We start from the raw sequence: 16,627 nt of genomic DNA on the forward strand, positions 1-16,627 counted from the left end.
CTTGGATACTGCCCGATACCACTGACAGGATATGATAAAGGAAATGTTATTCTAAAGGACCACTGCTACTTTGCCTCTTAGCTGACCTTTGCTATACTGAGTATTGGGTCCATATACATCTCTTAGCATTATCTAGTCAGGTCTCTCTTTTGCTTAGCATCCAGAATTAAACCATGGATGACAGGCATTAAGAGGTTGTTGTTGTTCAGTCGTTAAGTCGTGTCCGACTCTTCATGATCCCATGGACCATAGCACACCAGGCCTTCCTGTCCTCCGCTCTCTCCCGGAGCGTGCTCAAGTTCATATTCATTGCATCAGTGATGCTATCTAACCATCTCATTCTCTGCCATCCCCTTCTCCTTTTGCCTTCAGTCTTTCCCAGCATCAGGGTCTTTTTCAGTGAGTTTTCTCTTCACATTAGGTGGCCAGAATATTTGAGCTTCAGCTTCAGTATCTGTCCTTCCAATGAGCAGTCAGGGTTGATTTCCTTTAGGATGGACCGATTTGACCTCCTTGCAGTCCAGGGGACTCGTAAGAGTCTTCTACAGCACCACAGTTCAAAGGCATCAATTCTTCAGCACTCGGCCTTCCTTATAGTCCAGCTCTCACAGCCATACATTGCTACTGGGAAAACATAGCTTTGATTATATGAACCTTTGTTGGCAAGGTGATGTCTCTGCTTCTTACTATGCTGTCTAGGTTTGCCATAGCTTTCCTCCCCAGGAGCAAGCGTCTTTTAATTTAATGGCTACAGTCACTGTCTGCGGTGATCTTGGAGCCCAAGAAAGTAAAATCTGTCACTGCTTCCATTTCTTCCCCTTCTATATGCCAGGAAGTGATGGGGACAGATGCCATGATCTTCGTTTTTTTAATGTTGAGTTTCAAACCAGCTTTTGCACTCTCCTTTTTCACCCTCAACAAGAGGCTCTTGAGATCCGCTTCGCTTTCTGCCATTAGGGTGGTATCATCTGCGTATCTGAGGTTGTTGATAATTCTCCCGGCAATCTTAATTCTGACCTGTGATTCATCCAACCCGGCATTTCTCATGATGTACTCTGCATATAAGTTAAATAAGCAGGGCGACAATATACAGCCTTGTCGTACTCCTTTCCCAATTTGGAACCAATCGGTTGTTCCATGTCCGGTTCTTACTGTTGCTTCTTGTCCCTTGTACAGGTTTCTCAGGAGACAGGTAAGGTGGTCTGGTACTCCCATCTCTTTAAGAATTTGCCAGAGTTTGTTGTGATCCACACAATCAAAGGCTTTAGCATAGTCAATGAAGCAGAAAGACACGTTTTTCTGGAATTCTCTTGCTTTCTCCATCATCCAGCGAATGTTGGCGATTTGATCTCTAGTTCCTCTGCCTCTTCAAAACCCCGCTTATACTTCCGATAGTTCTCGGTTCACATGCTGCTGAAGCCTAGCTTGTAGGATTTTGAGCATCACCTTGCTGGCATGTGAAATGAGTGCAATTGTGCGGTAGTTTGAACACTCTCTGACATTGCCCGTCTTTGGAACTGGAATGTAAACTGACCTTTTCCAGTCTTGTGGCCACTGTTGAGTGTTCCAAAATATTGGCATATTGAGTGCAGCACTTTAACAGCATCATCTTTTAGGATTTTAAATAGCTCAGCTGGAATACTGTCATCTCCGCTAGCTTTGTTGTTAGTAATGTTTCCTAAGGCCCACTTGACTTCACTCTCGAGGATGTCCAGCTCAAGTTCAGTGACCACACTATCATGGCTATCAGGGACATTAAGATCTTTCCTGTATAGTTCTTCTGTGTATTCTTTCCACCTCTTCTTAATCTCATCTGCTTCTGTTAGGTCCCTGCCGCCTTTGTCCTTTATCATGCCCATCTTTAGACAAAACATTCCCTTGATATCTCTGATTTTCTTGAAGAGATCTCTAGTCTTCCCCATTCTATTGTTTTTCTCAATTTCTTTGCATTGTTCATTTAAGAAGGCCTTCTTGTCTCTCCTTGCTATTCTCTGGAACTCTGCATTCAGTTGGTTATATCTTCCCCTTTCTCTCTTGCTTTTCGCTTCCTTTCTTTCCTCAGCTACTTGTAAAGCCTCATCAGACAGCCACTTGGCTTTCTTGCATTTCTTTTTCTTTGGGATGGATTTCGTTGCTGCCTCCTGAACAATGTTACGGACCTCCGTCCATAGTTCCTCAGGCACTCTGTCTATCAGGTCTAATCCCTGAAATCTATTCCTCACCTCCACTGTATATTCATAAGGTATGATTTAGGTCATACCTGAATGGTGTAGTGGTTTTCCCTACGTTCTTCAATTTAAGCTGGAATTTTGCAAGAAGCAGCTCATGATCTGAGCCACAGGCAGCTCCAGGTCTTGTTTTTACTGATTGTATGGAGCTTCTCCATCTTTGGCTGCAAAGGACATAATCAATCTGATTTCGATATTGACCATCTGGTGATGTCCATATGTAGAGTCGCCTCTTGTGCTGTTGGAAAAGAGTGTTTGCTATGATCAGCATGTTCTCTTGGCAAAACTCTATTAGCCTTTGTCCTGCTTCATTTTGTACACCAAGGCCATGCTTGCCTTTTATGCCGGTGATTTCTTGACTTTCTGCTTTGGCATTCCAATTCCCTATGATGAAGAGGACATCTTTTTTTGGTGTTAGTTCTAGAAGGTGTTGTAGGTCTTCATAGAACCGATCAACCTCAGCTTCTTCGGCATCAGTGGTTGGGGCATAGACTTGAATTACTGTGATGTTGAATGGTTTGCCTTGGTTTCGTACTGAGATCATTCTATCATTGATCAACTAGCTAGTTTGCTTGGATTGTACCCCAATACTGCTTTTCCCACCCTTTTATTGACTATGAGTGCTACTCCATGTCTTCTAAGGGATTCTTGCCCACAGTAGTAGATATAATGGTCACCTGAATTAAATTCGCCCATGCCTGTCCATTTTAGTTCGCTGATTCCCAAGGTGTCGATGATCAATCTTGCCATCTCATGTTTGACCACTTCCAGCTTACCTTGATTCATTGATCTGACATTCCAGGTTCCTAAACAATATTGTTCTTTACAGCATCGGATTTTCTTTTCACCACCAGACACATCCACAGCTGAGTGTCCTTTCAGCTTAGGCCCAGCCACTTCACTCTTTCTGGCGCTACTTGGAAATACCCTCTGCTCTTCCCCAGTAGTATATTGGACATCTTCCGACCTGAGGGTCTCATCTTCCGGCGTCATATCTTTTAGCCTTGTGATACGTTCCATGGGGTTGTCTTGGCAAGAATACTGGAGTGGGTTGCCATTTCCTTCTCCCGTGGACCACATTTTGTCAGAACTCTCCACCATGACCTGTCCGTCTTGGGTGGCCCTGCACGGCATAGCTTATAGCTTCACTGAGTTACGCAAGCCCCTTCGCCATAACAAGGCAGCATTGAACATTAAAAAAACTAAGATCATGGCATCTGGCCCCATCACTTTCTGGCATATAGAAGGGGAAGACATGGAAGCAGTGACAGATTTTATTTTCTTGGGCTCCAAGATCACCGCAGACGGTGACTGCAGCCATGAAATTAAAAGACGCTTGCTCCTTGGGAAGAAAGCTATGGCAAACCTAGTCAGCATAGTAAAAAGCAGAGACATCACCTTGCCGACAAAGGTCTGTATAATCAAAGCTATGGTTTTCCCAGTAGTAACGTATGGCTGTGAGAGCTGGACTATAAGGAAAGCTGAGCGCAGGAGAATTGCTGCTTTCGAACTGTGGTGCTGGAGAAGACTCTTACGAGTCCCCTGGACTGCAGGGAGGTCAAATCAGTCCATCCTAAAGGAAATCAACCCTGACTGCTCATTGGAAGGATACTGAAGCTGAAGCTCAAATATTCTGGCCACCTAATGCGAAGAGAAAACTCTCTGGAAAAGCCCCTGATGCTGGGAAAGAATGAAGGCAAAAGGAGAAGGGGACGGCAGAGGATGAGATGGGTAGATAGCATCACCGATGCAATGAATATGGACTTGAGCACACTCCGGGAGAGAGCGGAGGACAGGAAGGCCTGGTGTGCTATGGTCCATGGGGTCACAAAGAGTCGGACACGACTTAACGACTGCACAACAACAACAACATTCCTCCTTATGTCTTCAGTTTCTGATAGTATAGAATGTCCAGTATAATCAACATCTGGGCTGTCTGTAACCATTAGTGCCCCACTGAGAAGGGTCAAAGAGATTTTGCTGAGCCAAGATATAGTTTCCTTCTCCTGAAGCAGGAAAACACTGCATGTAAACTATAGGCCATTATCTTCTCAGAACACCTGTTCAGCTAGCTAGTTTGCTTTTTTTCCTTCCTATTTCCAAAAGATTTATGATTTGTCTCTTACAAAAAAGTCTTAGGGGTCATACACTTCCCTACAGCATGGGGTTTTCCAGTTGGACAACATGAAATAAGACATGCCTCAGAACACATGCTTTCCAGACTTCCATAGTAGTTTGATGTCATATCTGCTTTTCGTGGTTGCCAAACGTCACCACAGAACAGCCACCTCAAAATACCTGTTGCTGGAGCTGAAGATGAAAAAAGCACTGGCTTCTGGCATTGGCACAGCTTTCTCCTTGAGGTGCAGCTCAGACATTGGGCGTGGACGAGGCCCAACAGGCATCTCAGGCTCTTCTTCTTCCTCCTCTCCTGAAAAGCAAAGTCTTTAGTTTTTAATACTGTTAGTCAGAAATAGTTTACTAGGGGGGTGTTGCTACCAGCGATTTACTCCGAGCCAGCTGTGTGTTGAGGTTGTTAGGGATAGATGACGTTGTGGCCATCCAGCAGCCACCCCAGAGCTTATCAAGGAAAGACTGGATTTCTTGAGACTGCTTAAAGTCTGATTCTTTTCCTTAAGTTGGGTTCTCCCCAGTATAGTTGTTGTATGCCCCAACCCCCGCATTTAGTTTGGGTCTGCTAGCCCTGCCCAGGGGTGTGCCTTTCACCATGACCCCAGTCAAGGGGTGTTTCCTCCCATTGTGCGGAATGAGGCTTGCCCTCTGAATGCCCACAGAAATTATAGAGAACCCCTTCAATTGACATGGCACAGTGCAATCTCAAAGCTCCAGTTGTTCTTTGTTTGGTTTATTGCCTCAGGAAGAATCTGCTTTGACCCTTTGTTATAGAGATCCTGTGGGTTAAAATGGGGGCTGGTTTCCATCTTTGTGTTTACTGCTCTCTTTCCCACAACAAACCCATTAGTGTCTCCTCGGAAGTATCTGCCATTGTGGTCAGTGAGATCCTGCAGGTTAATATGGGGGCTGCTTTCTGTCTTTGTGTTCTCCCCTCTCCCCTTTCCCAGCACAAGCATATGTGTGTCTATTTGGAAGTAACTCCCGTTGTGCTCAATGATGCTTGTTCCTGAAATGCAGGTGCATCTGGAGTTTCAGGGGAAAGAAAAAAGGGGGGAAGGGGAGGAGCCTCTCTTATTGGTTGAGCAGCCCCTGCCAGTCAGTTGATGTTCACTCCAACTCTCCCCCCCCCCCGGAAGTATGTTCTGTGAAGCAATTTTTACTGGTTCAGAGAATCTGCTTTGTGGAGCCCTGTTCTCAGCAAAAGTGATTCCTTTAAAAAAAAATCCAGTACTCCTCCATTAGCTTCTCCTTCCGTTGTCATGGAAACATGGCCTAGGTTGCTTTCAACAGATATGGTTAACTGTCTGGTGAAGTATGCTGTAGTAGACTAAATAGGAATAAGCATTTTCTACTTCTTTTATTGGGCTGCTTTGAAATCCTCCCACCACAGTTCAAAAATGATGTCCATTCCCTCATGACATGATAGGGTAGCAAAAGCCATGTTTCAGCCTTCATAGTATAAAAAGCTTGGAAGATCTTACGTGCTACATTGAAATTTGGAGTTCAAGGGAGTGTATGTACCTCTATTTATGTATATCTGCCTCTTCATGATGGAAGAGGCAGAGTAAGGTGTATAGGTCAAAACCTACCATTCAGTGCAATCCTATGGGGATAGTCAACCGCCTCCAAACTTGGAGGCGGCTGACTATCCTATGCAGGGTGGACAGAGTGTGGAGGGGATCTTCTCCTCTGTGCTCTGGCCACCCTGCATTTGTGGCTAGGTGGCTGATTTCGGCTGTCTAGCCAAGGCGGCTCGGAGCGGGGTGGGGTGGCCGGACAGCACATAAGATGTGTCATACCACCGCTTCCGCCATCCTGTCCCCTCCCTGCCTCCAGGAATGCCCCCTTTCCCCCTGTTCTGTGCTGCTCTTGCAAGCGTGGAGCTGGGGACGAACTGTACCACCTACAAGGCTGTGGGGGAGGGGACGGGGAAGCAGTTTTATGGGAACCGACCTCAGAGCACTGGCTTCAAGGTCAGTTCCTGAAAACCAAAAAATCCTATGGCTGTCTAGCCACTGTCTAGCAGCCATAGGATTACGCCCTTATTTATTTGATTTCTACTAAAAAAGCCTTTCTACTAAAAATGGCACTCAAGGAAGCATAAGTATCACATACCACTAATCTTCAGATTCCTGCATTAAAAACTTCAGGCCCTGTTTTTTAAGACCACGCATGAGTTTCTGTGTTTTTAGAATTGGAAATTAAGCTCTCCACAAAGAGTGGGAGTTACTGCAGAGTCCTACTTCAACTCCTGGTATCTCCCATTAAAGAGATCTCAGCTGGAAAAGCTGGGAAGACCCCTGCTGGAGATCCCAGACAGCTGTTGCCAGTTACAGGAGACAATACTGGGCTATTTGGCTTTTCAGTCTGCATTTTCATATAGACAAATTCATGGAAGATTGGTCTATCATTAGATATTCACCATGAGAAACCAAATGGAGCCTCTCTGTTATTATTTATTTCTAAAATGTAACACACCACAAAGTACTCCAACAGTGGGTTGTCACAGTAGCTTACAAATAGTAACTGCCAAAGTAGACAGCAGATAAAAGCAGAATATTAAATAAAATGAATAACCAATTTCAATATTTAGGTAAAAGTCACCTAAATATATTCCATCAGTAGACTCACATTTATAATGCCAAACTCCAACTTCAGCAGCTAAAAGCCCTTCTGAACAGGAGGAATGCAACAAATTTACTTAATGGGAGTCAGCTAGACAGACCTCAGTGCAAGGCCACTGAAAAGGCCTTAGTCCTGGTAACGTCTTGTCAGCACCAAGAGCAACCTGAATGGCCTCACCGGGAGGTCTTAAGGCACAAGGGGAATGGGGGGAGCATATGAGAAGAGGCACTTCTTGATATATACTGGACCCAAACCCTTAGCACTTTAAAGATCAAAAACAGGACTTTGGAATTGGGCCCAGAAACTAACTCGGAAGTAGTACAGCTTTTTGAGGACCAGTGTCCTACAGTCCCTGTGATAGGTACTAGTTAGAAGCTGCTGCATTCTCAACTAGCTGCATTTTCCAAATGCTCTTCAAAGTCAACCCCATATAAAGTGCATTATGGTGATGTAATTCTGAGGTTACCATGGTATGTGCCATAGTGAGCAAATCCCTTGTCATCCAGCAAGGGCTGCAGTTGATCCACCAAGCAATACTGATGTTCTTGGCCACAGATATCACTGAAGCATCACATAAGAGACCTGAGTCCAGGAGAACATTCAAACCATGGAACTAATCCTTCATGGGGAGTTAGGCCTCATCCAGGGCAAATCATCCACCTATCCCCAGGTCAACTGGATTGCCTACCCACAGTGCTGTTGACAAGTTTTTCAGGGCTCATGGGCAAGATGCTCTCAGTGTTCCCTTCCTCCTCCTCATTCCCTGCCCATTCATTTGCCTCTTGTTTTGGACACAATCCATACCACCTCCCAGAGGAAAAGGACAAGGGATATAGAGGCCACTGCTCCTTCTACTCATTCCTCTCATTGCTCACTCACTCATTCAGGAAGAGCAGATGAAAAGGCAACAACTGCAAGGAGGAGGAAGGCCAGGAGTCTCCAGGGATGGGTTTTAGCAACTGCTTAACTATGCCATCCCCTGATGCCAGCCCTGTCTACCCACAAACTGTTTCTGAATTGTTGTATACTGGGTGGGAGGTGGGGAGAATCACAGGGCATTAGCTATTGGATTATGCCCTGCCTATGAGGTCCACAGCATATGGCTGGAGACAGAATGCTGGACTGGAAAGACCCTTGGCCTGATCCAGTTGGGTAATGTAAAGTTCTTAGACTTGTTAGGGACCCTGGGATTTTTCTGTCTTCCCCTGTAGTATATAGTGCATGTGTTCTCTGAGTGTGGCATATTCATTTAAGATTTATTTATTAAATTTATTCATAGATCGCTTTTCATCATAAAAGATAACTGGATTGTGGAGGAACCTTCTGGGCAAGTAAGCCACTGCTTTCTTCCCTCTCTGTGATTCCATACGTACTGGATGGAGCTAACTGCTGACTTGGGCTGTTGTTGTTTTTCCTAGACAAGTGAATAGTGCATAGAACGTCCCCCAGGGATGGACACCTTTTCTTAAAAAGAGATGGGAATAGATTTGTGGACTTGTTGCTTGTTTAGAATTCAGGCAGGAGTGAAGAAATAAAGGCTAAAACTCTTGAACCAAGTTCTTAAAAATGAGAGCTCCAGGCACTGCAGAGATCTGTGACTACCCCTCAAGGAAGAAATGCCAAGAAGAATTCTTAGATGGTCAGTAGGGATACAGGGAAGGTTTGAAAGAACACCTTGAGGATTTCAAGCACTAGCAAGTCTAATGTGGCTTTGTGCACAGAACAACAATATACTTTAAACACACACACATTCCACAGGTGCTATTCTAGTAATTAGCTCATTAAATAGAAATGCTGCAAGATGTTACAGAACAATAGCTGTGTTTAACAGATCACACTGTCATCCTGCCAACAAACCTCAAAGCAAGTGTTCTTAGACTCCCTCCGCAATTCCATGGTGACTATGTGTTCATATCTAGTCTCTTCCTTTAAAACCAAATCTTTTAAAATGTTAGATGTGGATGAACCAGCTCATGTTTGAATCTTAACTGTGCAGTAATTGCACAGAAGGAGAAAGGCAGCCTTTTAAATAAATACATAGTTCTGGTGCAAAGAGATGGGCTTCATATCCTCCTACCTCCGTTCAATAAGAAAATCAGCTCAAATTAATCTCAGGGGGCTTTGCTAAGTGCTTAAACACAACCCTTTGAAAATACTCTTTACTTCATGTACCACAGCACAGTGGATGAGATGCTAGCACACCAGTGTGTGTTAATTGTGTAGATGTATGGGACAGAAAGGGACCAGAAGCGAATCCAATTCAACCCCTTATCCTATGGCAGGGTCCTGTCACAGATCAGTTCCATCCCCTGCATTAGCCACATGGAAAGAATAGGAACAAGCAAATATGCACAAAGCACAGTGTGTCATATAAATTAGCTTACAAGGGAAGGCAAAAACCCTCCTCTGGTTATGGCAGATCCAAATATGGGTACTGCATGCAACTTATATGGAATTAAATAAACAAATTTACAGCAGTGCTGCTTGTGAGGCCCTTTGCTTACTCAGGAGTATTAGCCTACTTCCAGATGGATTTTTTTTTTATGCCTGCAAACCACAGAGAGAGGTATTGGGACAATTTCTGTGTTGTTGTCTAGTAGCACAATTGGCAGAACAGTGACTAGCATGGTCAGTGCAGATGGAATACTCCACAACAAGGATGGTTGCTCTAAATCCTGCTGCTAATTAGTACCTCTGTCTTTCAGAACTCCCGCCACCCCTTTCTGGTGTAGCGCTAGCACATTAAACCACCTTGGAAGAAAAGGCCACACAGATAAGCCCTTGCTAGCCATAGGGATGCATGCCTTAGTTAATACCCATTTAGGCTATTGCAATACGCTCTGTGTGGGGCTGCCCTTGAAGAGCGTTTGGAAACTGCAGCAGATACAAAAAGCTGCAACCAGATTGCTTTCTGATGTGCACTTTATAGACCATATTACATGGGTCCTACATCAGTTGCACTGGTTTTCAATTTTTGTTTCCAGACCCAATTTAAGATGCTGGTTCTTACCTACATAGTCCCAAATGGTTTGGGGCCAGGATATCTGAAAGCCTACCTCCTTCCATATTATCCTGGCTATAGCTTACAATCTTTGTCTGAGGCCCTGTTGTATATCCCACCAGCAAAAGAGGTTGGTTTGGTGGGGACGGGGGGTAGAAACTTTTCTGTGGCAGCACCCCAATTATGGAATTTCCTCAGAATGATTAGATTAGCCCCTTCATTGCATAGCTTCTGGCAGGTGGTAAACACATTTCTGTTCCACTCAATGTTTGTTGGCTTTTAAAGGCTGATAGCTAGTTTTATTCTGTTCTTTTGGAGGTTTATAATACTCTGTTTTTAGTCATTGTTATTGTTTAAATGTTCTGAGGATCTTATGACCGAAAGGTTGTCTATAAATATTTTAATTAATTAATAAAATAAAAAATATAACGGGGCTTTGCACAGCTATGTTTAAATCCCTGCTTACCCTGGACTGTACAATCTCTCATGATCCTTGTCTACATAATGGGAATTACAACTGCCTTCTGCAAATAAAGGTGAACAAGGTAAAGACTGTAAAGTACTTTGCAGCTTAGAAGTACAGCGAATTTGACTAATTATGATGTTTCTGGATATTTTAAAAAAATACTTTTGCTCTGAACTTGTCTTCCAGATTGTTGAATCATTTCTGGTTTTCACTCTCATCTGATATACTTAAACAGCCTTAATGTTTTTGGCTGCCTGTAAGCTAGATTGTAAATTAGCACCCTGTCTGCCTTCAATGAGTGCAACACCATCACCACCACCACCATCATACAATTCTCTACTGATCAGAAGCCTGTCAGTGCAGCTGATCTCTTAAGTGGTGGTTGCAAGAGGCAAGGAGGCAGGTTGGCAAGTTGCAAAATGAATGCCTGGAGGGCTTGCCGCTGGGGGAAGCTTGAAGCAGCATTGCAGTCTGAAGAGGCGACATCAAAGGTATCGAAAAAAGATTAATGAGAAAATTGGGGCAGTGTGAGCTTATAAAAGACTGAGTGGAGCACATAATGGGTCTGGGCTTGCTCGACCCAGAGGTGGGTGCTGCTAAGTTGCAAAGGCAGAAACTGACAGGCAAGTAGCAGATACTATGCAGAGCTCAGCTGTGGCTACATATAACCCCAACGTCCAGGGAGGCCATGCCATAAATGCAGCTAGTGAAAAAATCGTCTGCCCCACTTCTGCTGCATTCAGCAATGAAGCCAGATGCGGGAGAGGCTGGATCTTTATGTCAGGGCTAGCAGTCTAGAGACAAGCAAGTACTGACCAGGTAGATAGTTGAGCCTGGAAACAAGCAGGCAGTCATGCAGATGGGTGGAAAAGCAAACACAGGCAGTCCGAGCAATGAGTTGCTCAGACTGAGGAGCCAGAATCAGACGCTTGATAAGACTAAGTGGAAGTCTTAATAGCCCTGTGTGTCACCTGACCAGGGCTAAACTGATAAGCTGCAGTACCACCTTCTGGCCATCTGCAGTGGGGGTGCTGCAACACGGCAGACAGTAAGCCCACAGTTCTATTATCTGGCAAGCTACTACACTGGTGGAGAGAGTAACATGTCTGAGGTTGGAGCCCAGCACATTGTTTATTGTAATTGTTTATATCCTGCCTTTAATAATAAGATATCCCAAGGCAGGTTGCAAATAAAACTATAAATGTAGTTGATGCATTGATAACATCATGTTTAGATTACTGTCATGACCTTTATGTGGGGCTACCTTGTGCTTGGTCCAGAAGCTGCAGCTGGTGCAGACTGCAGCAGTAAGAATGCGGAGTGGGGCACCTTAGCACACACATATTACACCAGTATTGAAGCAGCTGCATTGGCTGCCTATTCACTTCTGAGGCTTTGTTCTTGGCATATAAAGCTCTGAACAATTTGGGACTAGATTACCTGACAGATTACCTTCCCCGATATAGACCCGTTCGATAGCTAAGATGTCAGAGGTTGTACTGCAACCTGCAGATTGCCATCTGGCAGCAACCTGGAAGCAGGTTTTCTCTGTGCTGACACCAACTTTGTGGGATGCCCTTCTCCTTGGCATGCAGGAGGCACCAACTGTGGCATGTTTCAGGCCTTCCCTGACTGACCATGCTGCTCAGTCTGTTGATTGTTCTCTGATTTTAAATGTCTGAATATTTTAAAAAAAATCTTAAATTTTAACTGAGATGTTTTGGACTTTCTGTTTTACACATAAGAATTAAAATGTGAACAGATCTGTGATTGTATAATAAACTTTGATTATAATGAACATTGAGTTAAAAATGCAGCAGATAATTAAAAGATGAGCTAAATAAACATCAATGCAAAAAGGCCTTGCAGAATAAAACTTTCCCAACTTCATCTAAAAGCTGATAAAGAGCAGGCCTGGCAAAACTCACTGGAAAAGGAATTCCACAATTGTGGAGCCATTGCCGAGCAGTCCCTGTCCCTAGTGTCTACCTACTAATATAATCTTCACCAGTGATAAACAAGAGACCACAGCCTCTAAGCAGATCTTAACACTTGGGTAGATTTTACACCATAAAAGGCATCTACGCAAGAGCAGGGCAAGCAAGCAGAGCGAGCAACTCTCTGTCATGATGCTGAACTAAGAATACCAGCTGCCCATTTGGAGTGGAATGAGCAACACCTTTCTCAAGCCTAGTTTAGATGGGGAAACATGCCAAAAAGCCAGGACTCCCGTAGAAGGGAAAAGGCAAGATAGTCAAACACTGTCTATCCACTTGTAAGGATTTCCACTGTCCACAGAAAAACCCAAATAAGGCCCTTGGAGAGAAAGCTTCCTACATTCATGATTCCAACAGGACAGATTAATTTTAATCCTCCTTCCATTGGGTTGGGCATACTGACAAAGGTGTTTGAAGAAGAAAACCAGGCTTCTTCAAGCAGCAGATAACAATGCAAACATTTTCAGAGACTAGGTGAGTAAGGGTTTTCTGGAAGATTGGCAGATATTATCTGGGGAAGAATCCTAGGCAATAAGAAATTAAACCTCAAGCCAAAAAAGGCTTTGGAACAGCTGATACAAGATGAGAAATAATGACATCCAATGCTACCTGGATACAGCAAAAGGCTAGCACAGCAAGAGCATCTGCTTGCAGACAGTGTACAAGAAGAGGTATAAAGTCAGTTTCTGTTCCAGAGAGGCAGGATGAGAACACATTGCCCACATTGGCAGTACTACAGGCTTGGTTTGCTAATAAGGAAAAGGAGCCCATCATGTTCAGTGATCACTGAGCAGCTGATAAGTAGATGGGAATAAATAGAAGCGACTGGAAAAATTACTTGCAAATGTACAGGGCAAATCCCCAGATGTTGTTTCTCAGAAGCAAATATCTTAGGGCCAAACTACACAATACATGGAGTCTGCATTACTTTCCTTTATTATTATTTTTTAAAACCAAAAACAACCCTAGAAGGCTGAGTGGTGAAAGAATGGATGCTTAACACTTTCTCCTCCATTCATTTTTCAGCTCAAGTCACCTGTTACCTTTGCCCCTGAGTATGAAGCACCAGCTGGAGGGGATGATTTTGAGCTGGAGAATGAGCACAGGAGGAAGGGTTAAGGAGCCTCCCCAAGCAAAAAACATGCAGAGGGAAGTAACACAGAACTACATGTTAATATCTAGTTTGGCCTTTAGGCAGGCATTGACAGACAGAGGCAGACTTAGGAGATGTTTTGATTACTATTCATGTTCTCTATATAGAATTTTATATGCAAAGATACTTATCATATTCATATAATTCACATTTACAACTGTCAGGGTGGAAACTGAGCCAATAGAGCCCCAGAGCAGTTCTGATTCTGAGGAGGAACAGCAATCCGTGGGAGAGGAGCTCACTCATCTCTCACAAGCACAGCAGCTGGCAGAGATTCCTCCTGCCAGCATTCCTGGGAGAGATAGTGACCCTGGCAGTGAGAGAGCACTGGAGGGGGGCTTGCTGGATGTTCGGCACAGATGCAGGGAGCAACGACAGATGGAGGGTGCGGAAAGGAGGCGTAGCGCTCGTTTGGCGCGCAAACAACGGTCGTGTCCTGAAGACCCAAGGGAAAGAGGAAGGATCTCTCCCTAGCCCATAAGTTCAGGGTCTTCCCGTGATCCTCCTTCAAATGGGGACCAACTGCCTTACCTGGAGCTTAGGCTACTCAGCTATCTTTCCCCAGTGCTGTTCCTTGCTTTGTCACTAGCGACTAGTATTCTGAAAGAGTCATAAAGTAATAAAGGAATAAAGTCTTGGAAAGAATTCCTCATCATCTGCGTCCTGAGTTGGCTATTGGTGGGGACAGCAAGAGGCAGCTCGGGCACTCCTGACAACAACACCCCTACAAGGCTGGTCATTCTTATTCTCATTCATAGATGGTTGATCCAGTGCCACCAAACAAGTCCATGACTGAGTAGGAATTTGCTTCTAAGTCCAACTCTCTGTTCACTGGCTGATATTGGTTTAGGGTTTATTCATACAACCATCTGGATGCTTGGTAGCCCCTGTATATGATGGCTATATGAAACAACTGGCACAGCAAGGTTTGACTTTCTACACAAAACTTTGGATTGCATGGAATAGTGCTTCCCAAAAAATGCTAAAAGCCAAATCATGTGAGCAACAGCAGGCACCCACAACTGGGGCTCTGTTCACACCTGGCATTTTATCCCACTACAAATCAGTCCTTTTGATTCCAGATCCTTTCCAGGATTTACACTGGCCCTTTATATAGGCATCTCTGTATGCGCATCCCTCCGCATTCTATCTTTTCATGACTGGGCGAGCTGCATGGAACAATCAGGACAGAAGGGGGCTGCTGGCTCCATACCCCCTCCCCTCCCCTCCCCTCCCCTCCCCTGCTCATTGGTTGCTGTAACATGATTGATGGCTCCGCCCCATCCCTCCACTCCTCCACAGCAGGAGGGAAGTCGCAAGCCCTTCTAGTGATCTGGATAGCAAGATATGGGAGCTGGTCCCCTCCTTCCTCCAAGGTACAGAGTCTTCTCGGTGGCTTACCCTGAGGTTGCTGGCACTGCTAGTCCTCTGCTAAATATGTCAGTGTGTCATGGAATTAAATGCATTATATTGCTTGCACTACTGAGTTTGAAAGTTATACTGATTTCCGGGTTCCCAACTACAGAAGCAAGAAATCCACAAATGGACTTGCAGCCCCCGCCTTCCCCCTTAGTCTGGCTTCCAAACAACCCTGCAAGGTGGACTAGCAGAAGAGGTAGTGGCTGGCTAGGTGGGAAGGAGTACTATGGACAACCACCTCAGCATTACTGCCTTAGCTAAAATGACTCCACATCCAAACAGGAAACTATTAAAAATGACCATTCCAAGCTCTGCATGATGAATTTATTCAGGGGAGGAGAAAAGGGATTGAAATCCTAACTGTCAAGCCTTTCTCCTACGTGGCTGAAAAAGATGACTCCTCCATCCACCCCAGGAGGAAAAGAGCCCATCTATCTGGTGAGCAAAAGAGAGAAGAAGCAGTCAGTGAAGTCAATGGGAGAGGGAGGTTCAAAGTAAATGCACTGAAGGGAATGGGAGACCTTAAGACTGCTACTCTAAGTAGACTTACAATGCGCTCCTATGCATGCCTACTCAGAAGCAAGCCAGATTTCAGTGGCACTTACTCCCAGGAAAGGAAAGCCTTAGCCAATGGGTTTACTCAGAAGTAAGCACTGCTGTGTTCAAGGAGATCTCGGAGCCCATAGTGGAATGGGAGAGAGGGAGAAACGATCACCGGAAGCGGTCAGTAACCTGCCCCCCCCTTCCCACCAATTCGTTGTCATGACAATGTTATTCAACACCCATAGCACATGCCCATATAAAGTGGGACAAAATGCTAAAGGGGAAATACATGGGGGGAAATGGCAATTTCAATTGCAAGCACAGAAAATGCCGGGGACTCAGATAACACCGGAAGAGGGAAGGAAAGCTGTAGGATAGCAGCAAGAGAGCAGCGGCATCATCTAAAGCTCTGGTGAAACCCAGTGATTAAAGAAGAACAATCCTGATAAAAAACTCAGGTGTGTGAAGAGGGCTGAGCACACAACAGACTGGGCATTGTGATGCATGAGGTAATTCAAACGCTCTTCCCACAAAACCCAACAGCTGTGTGGATAGACCCTCAAGTTTCTTAAAATGGAACAAATACAGCAGGCAAATTGTATCTCAAACATGTAAGCTTGATCTCAATAAAGCAAAGAATCTTCTGTGTTTGCACCAAAACCTTTTAAAAACAGTTAACATTCTGTGAATCATAGACATCATTTGAAAATGAAAAATGAGTGCAACTATAACCTTGAAATCATGGGGAAAGGCCTCGTGAAATCTCTGAAGCCAGAGGGGGCTGAGGGATGCTTCCACCGGGTAGGCAGAAATTACTGAAGTTGTCAGCCTTCCCCAACTTGGTACCCTCCAGATGTTTTGGACTTCCAATCCCATCAGCCCCTGCCAACATGGCCAATGGTTAGGAATGCTGGGAGCTATAGTCTAAAACATCTCGAGGGCACCAGATTGGTGAAGGCTGCTCTCCCTCCCCTGGCTAGCAGAAACAGAAAAATTATGCAGAGTAAACCAATAGATGCAAATCTGCTTAATTTGCAGTTTATTCATGCTGCAGAACTT

At 44.6% G+C, this 16,627-nt stretch overlaps 1 protein-coding gene across 1 annotated transcript in view; it reads right to left on the reverse strand.

Annotated features, from left to right (window-relative positions):
- The window catches only part of CACNA1C (calcium voltage-gated channel subunit alpha1 C), a 674,475-nt gene that overhangs the window by 141,775 nt on the left and 516,073 nt on the right, over positions 1 to 16,627 (reverse strand). Inside the window, 1 exon segment of the mRNA XM_084811876.1 lies at positions 4,527 to 4,659. Within this exon segment, the coding sequence (XP_084668002.1) occupies positions 4,527 to 4,659 (133 nt within the window).

Source organism: Heloderma suspectum, chromosome 7 (assembly GCF_057233095.1).
Source record: "Heloderma suspectum isolate Gila_16-S chromosome 7, 16-S_ref, whole genome shotgun sequence".
NCBI lineage: Eukaryota > Metazoa > Chordata > Lepidosauria > Squamata > Helodermatidae > Heloderma > Heloderma suspectum.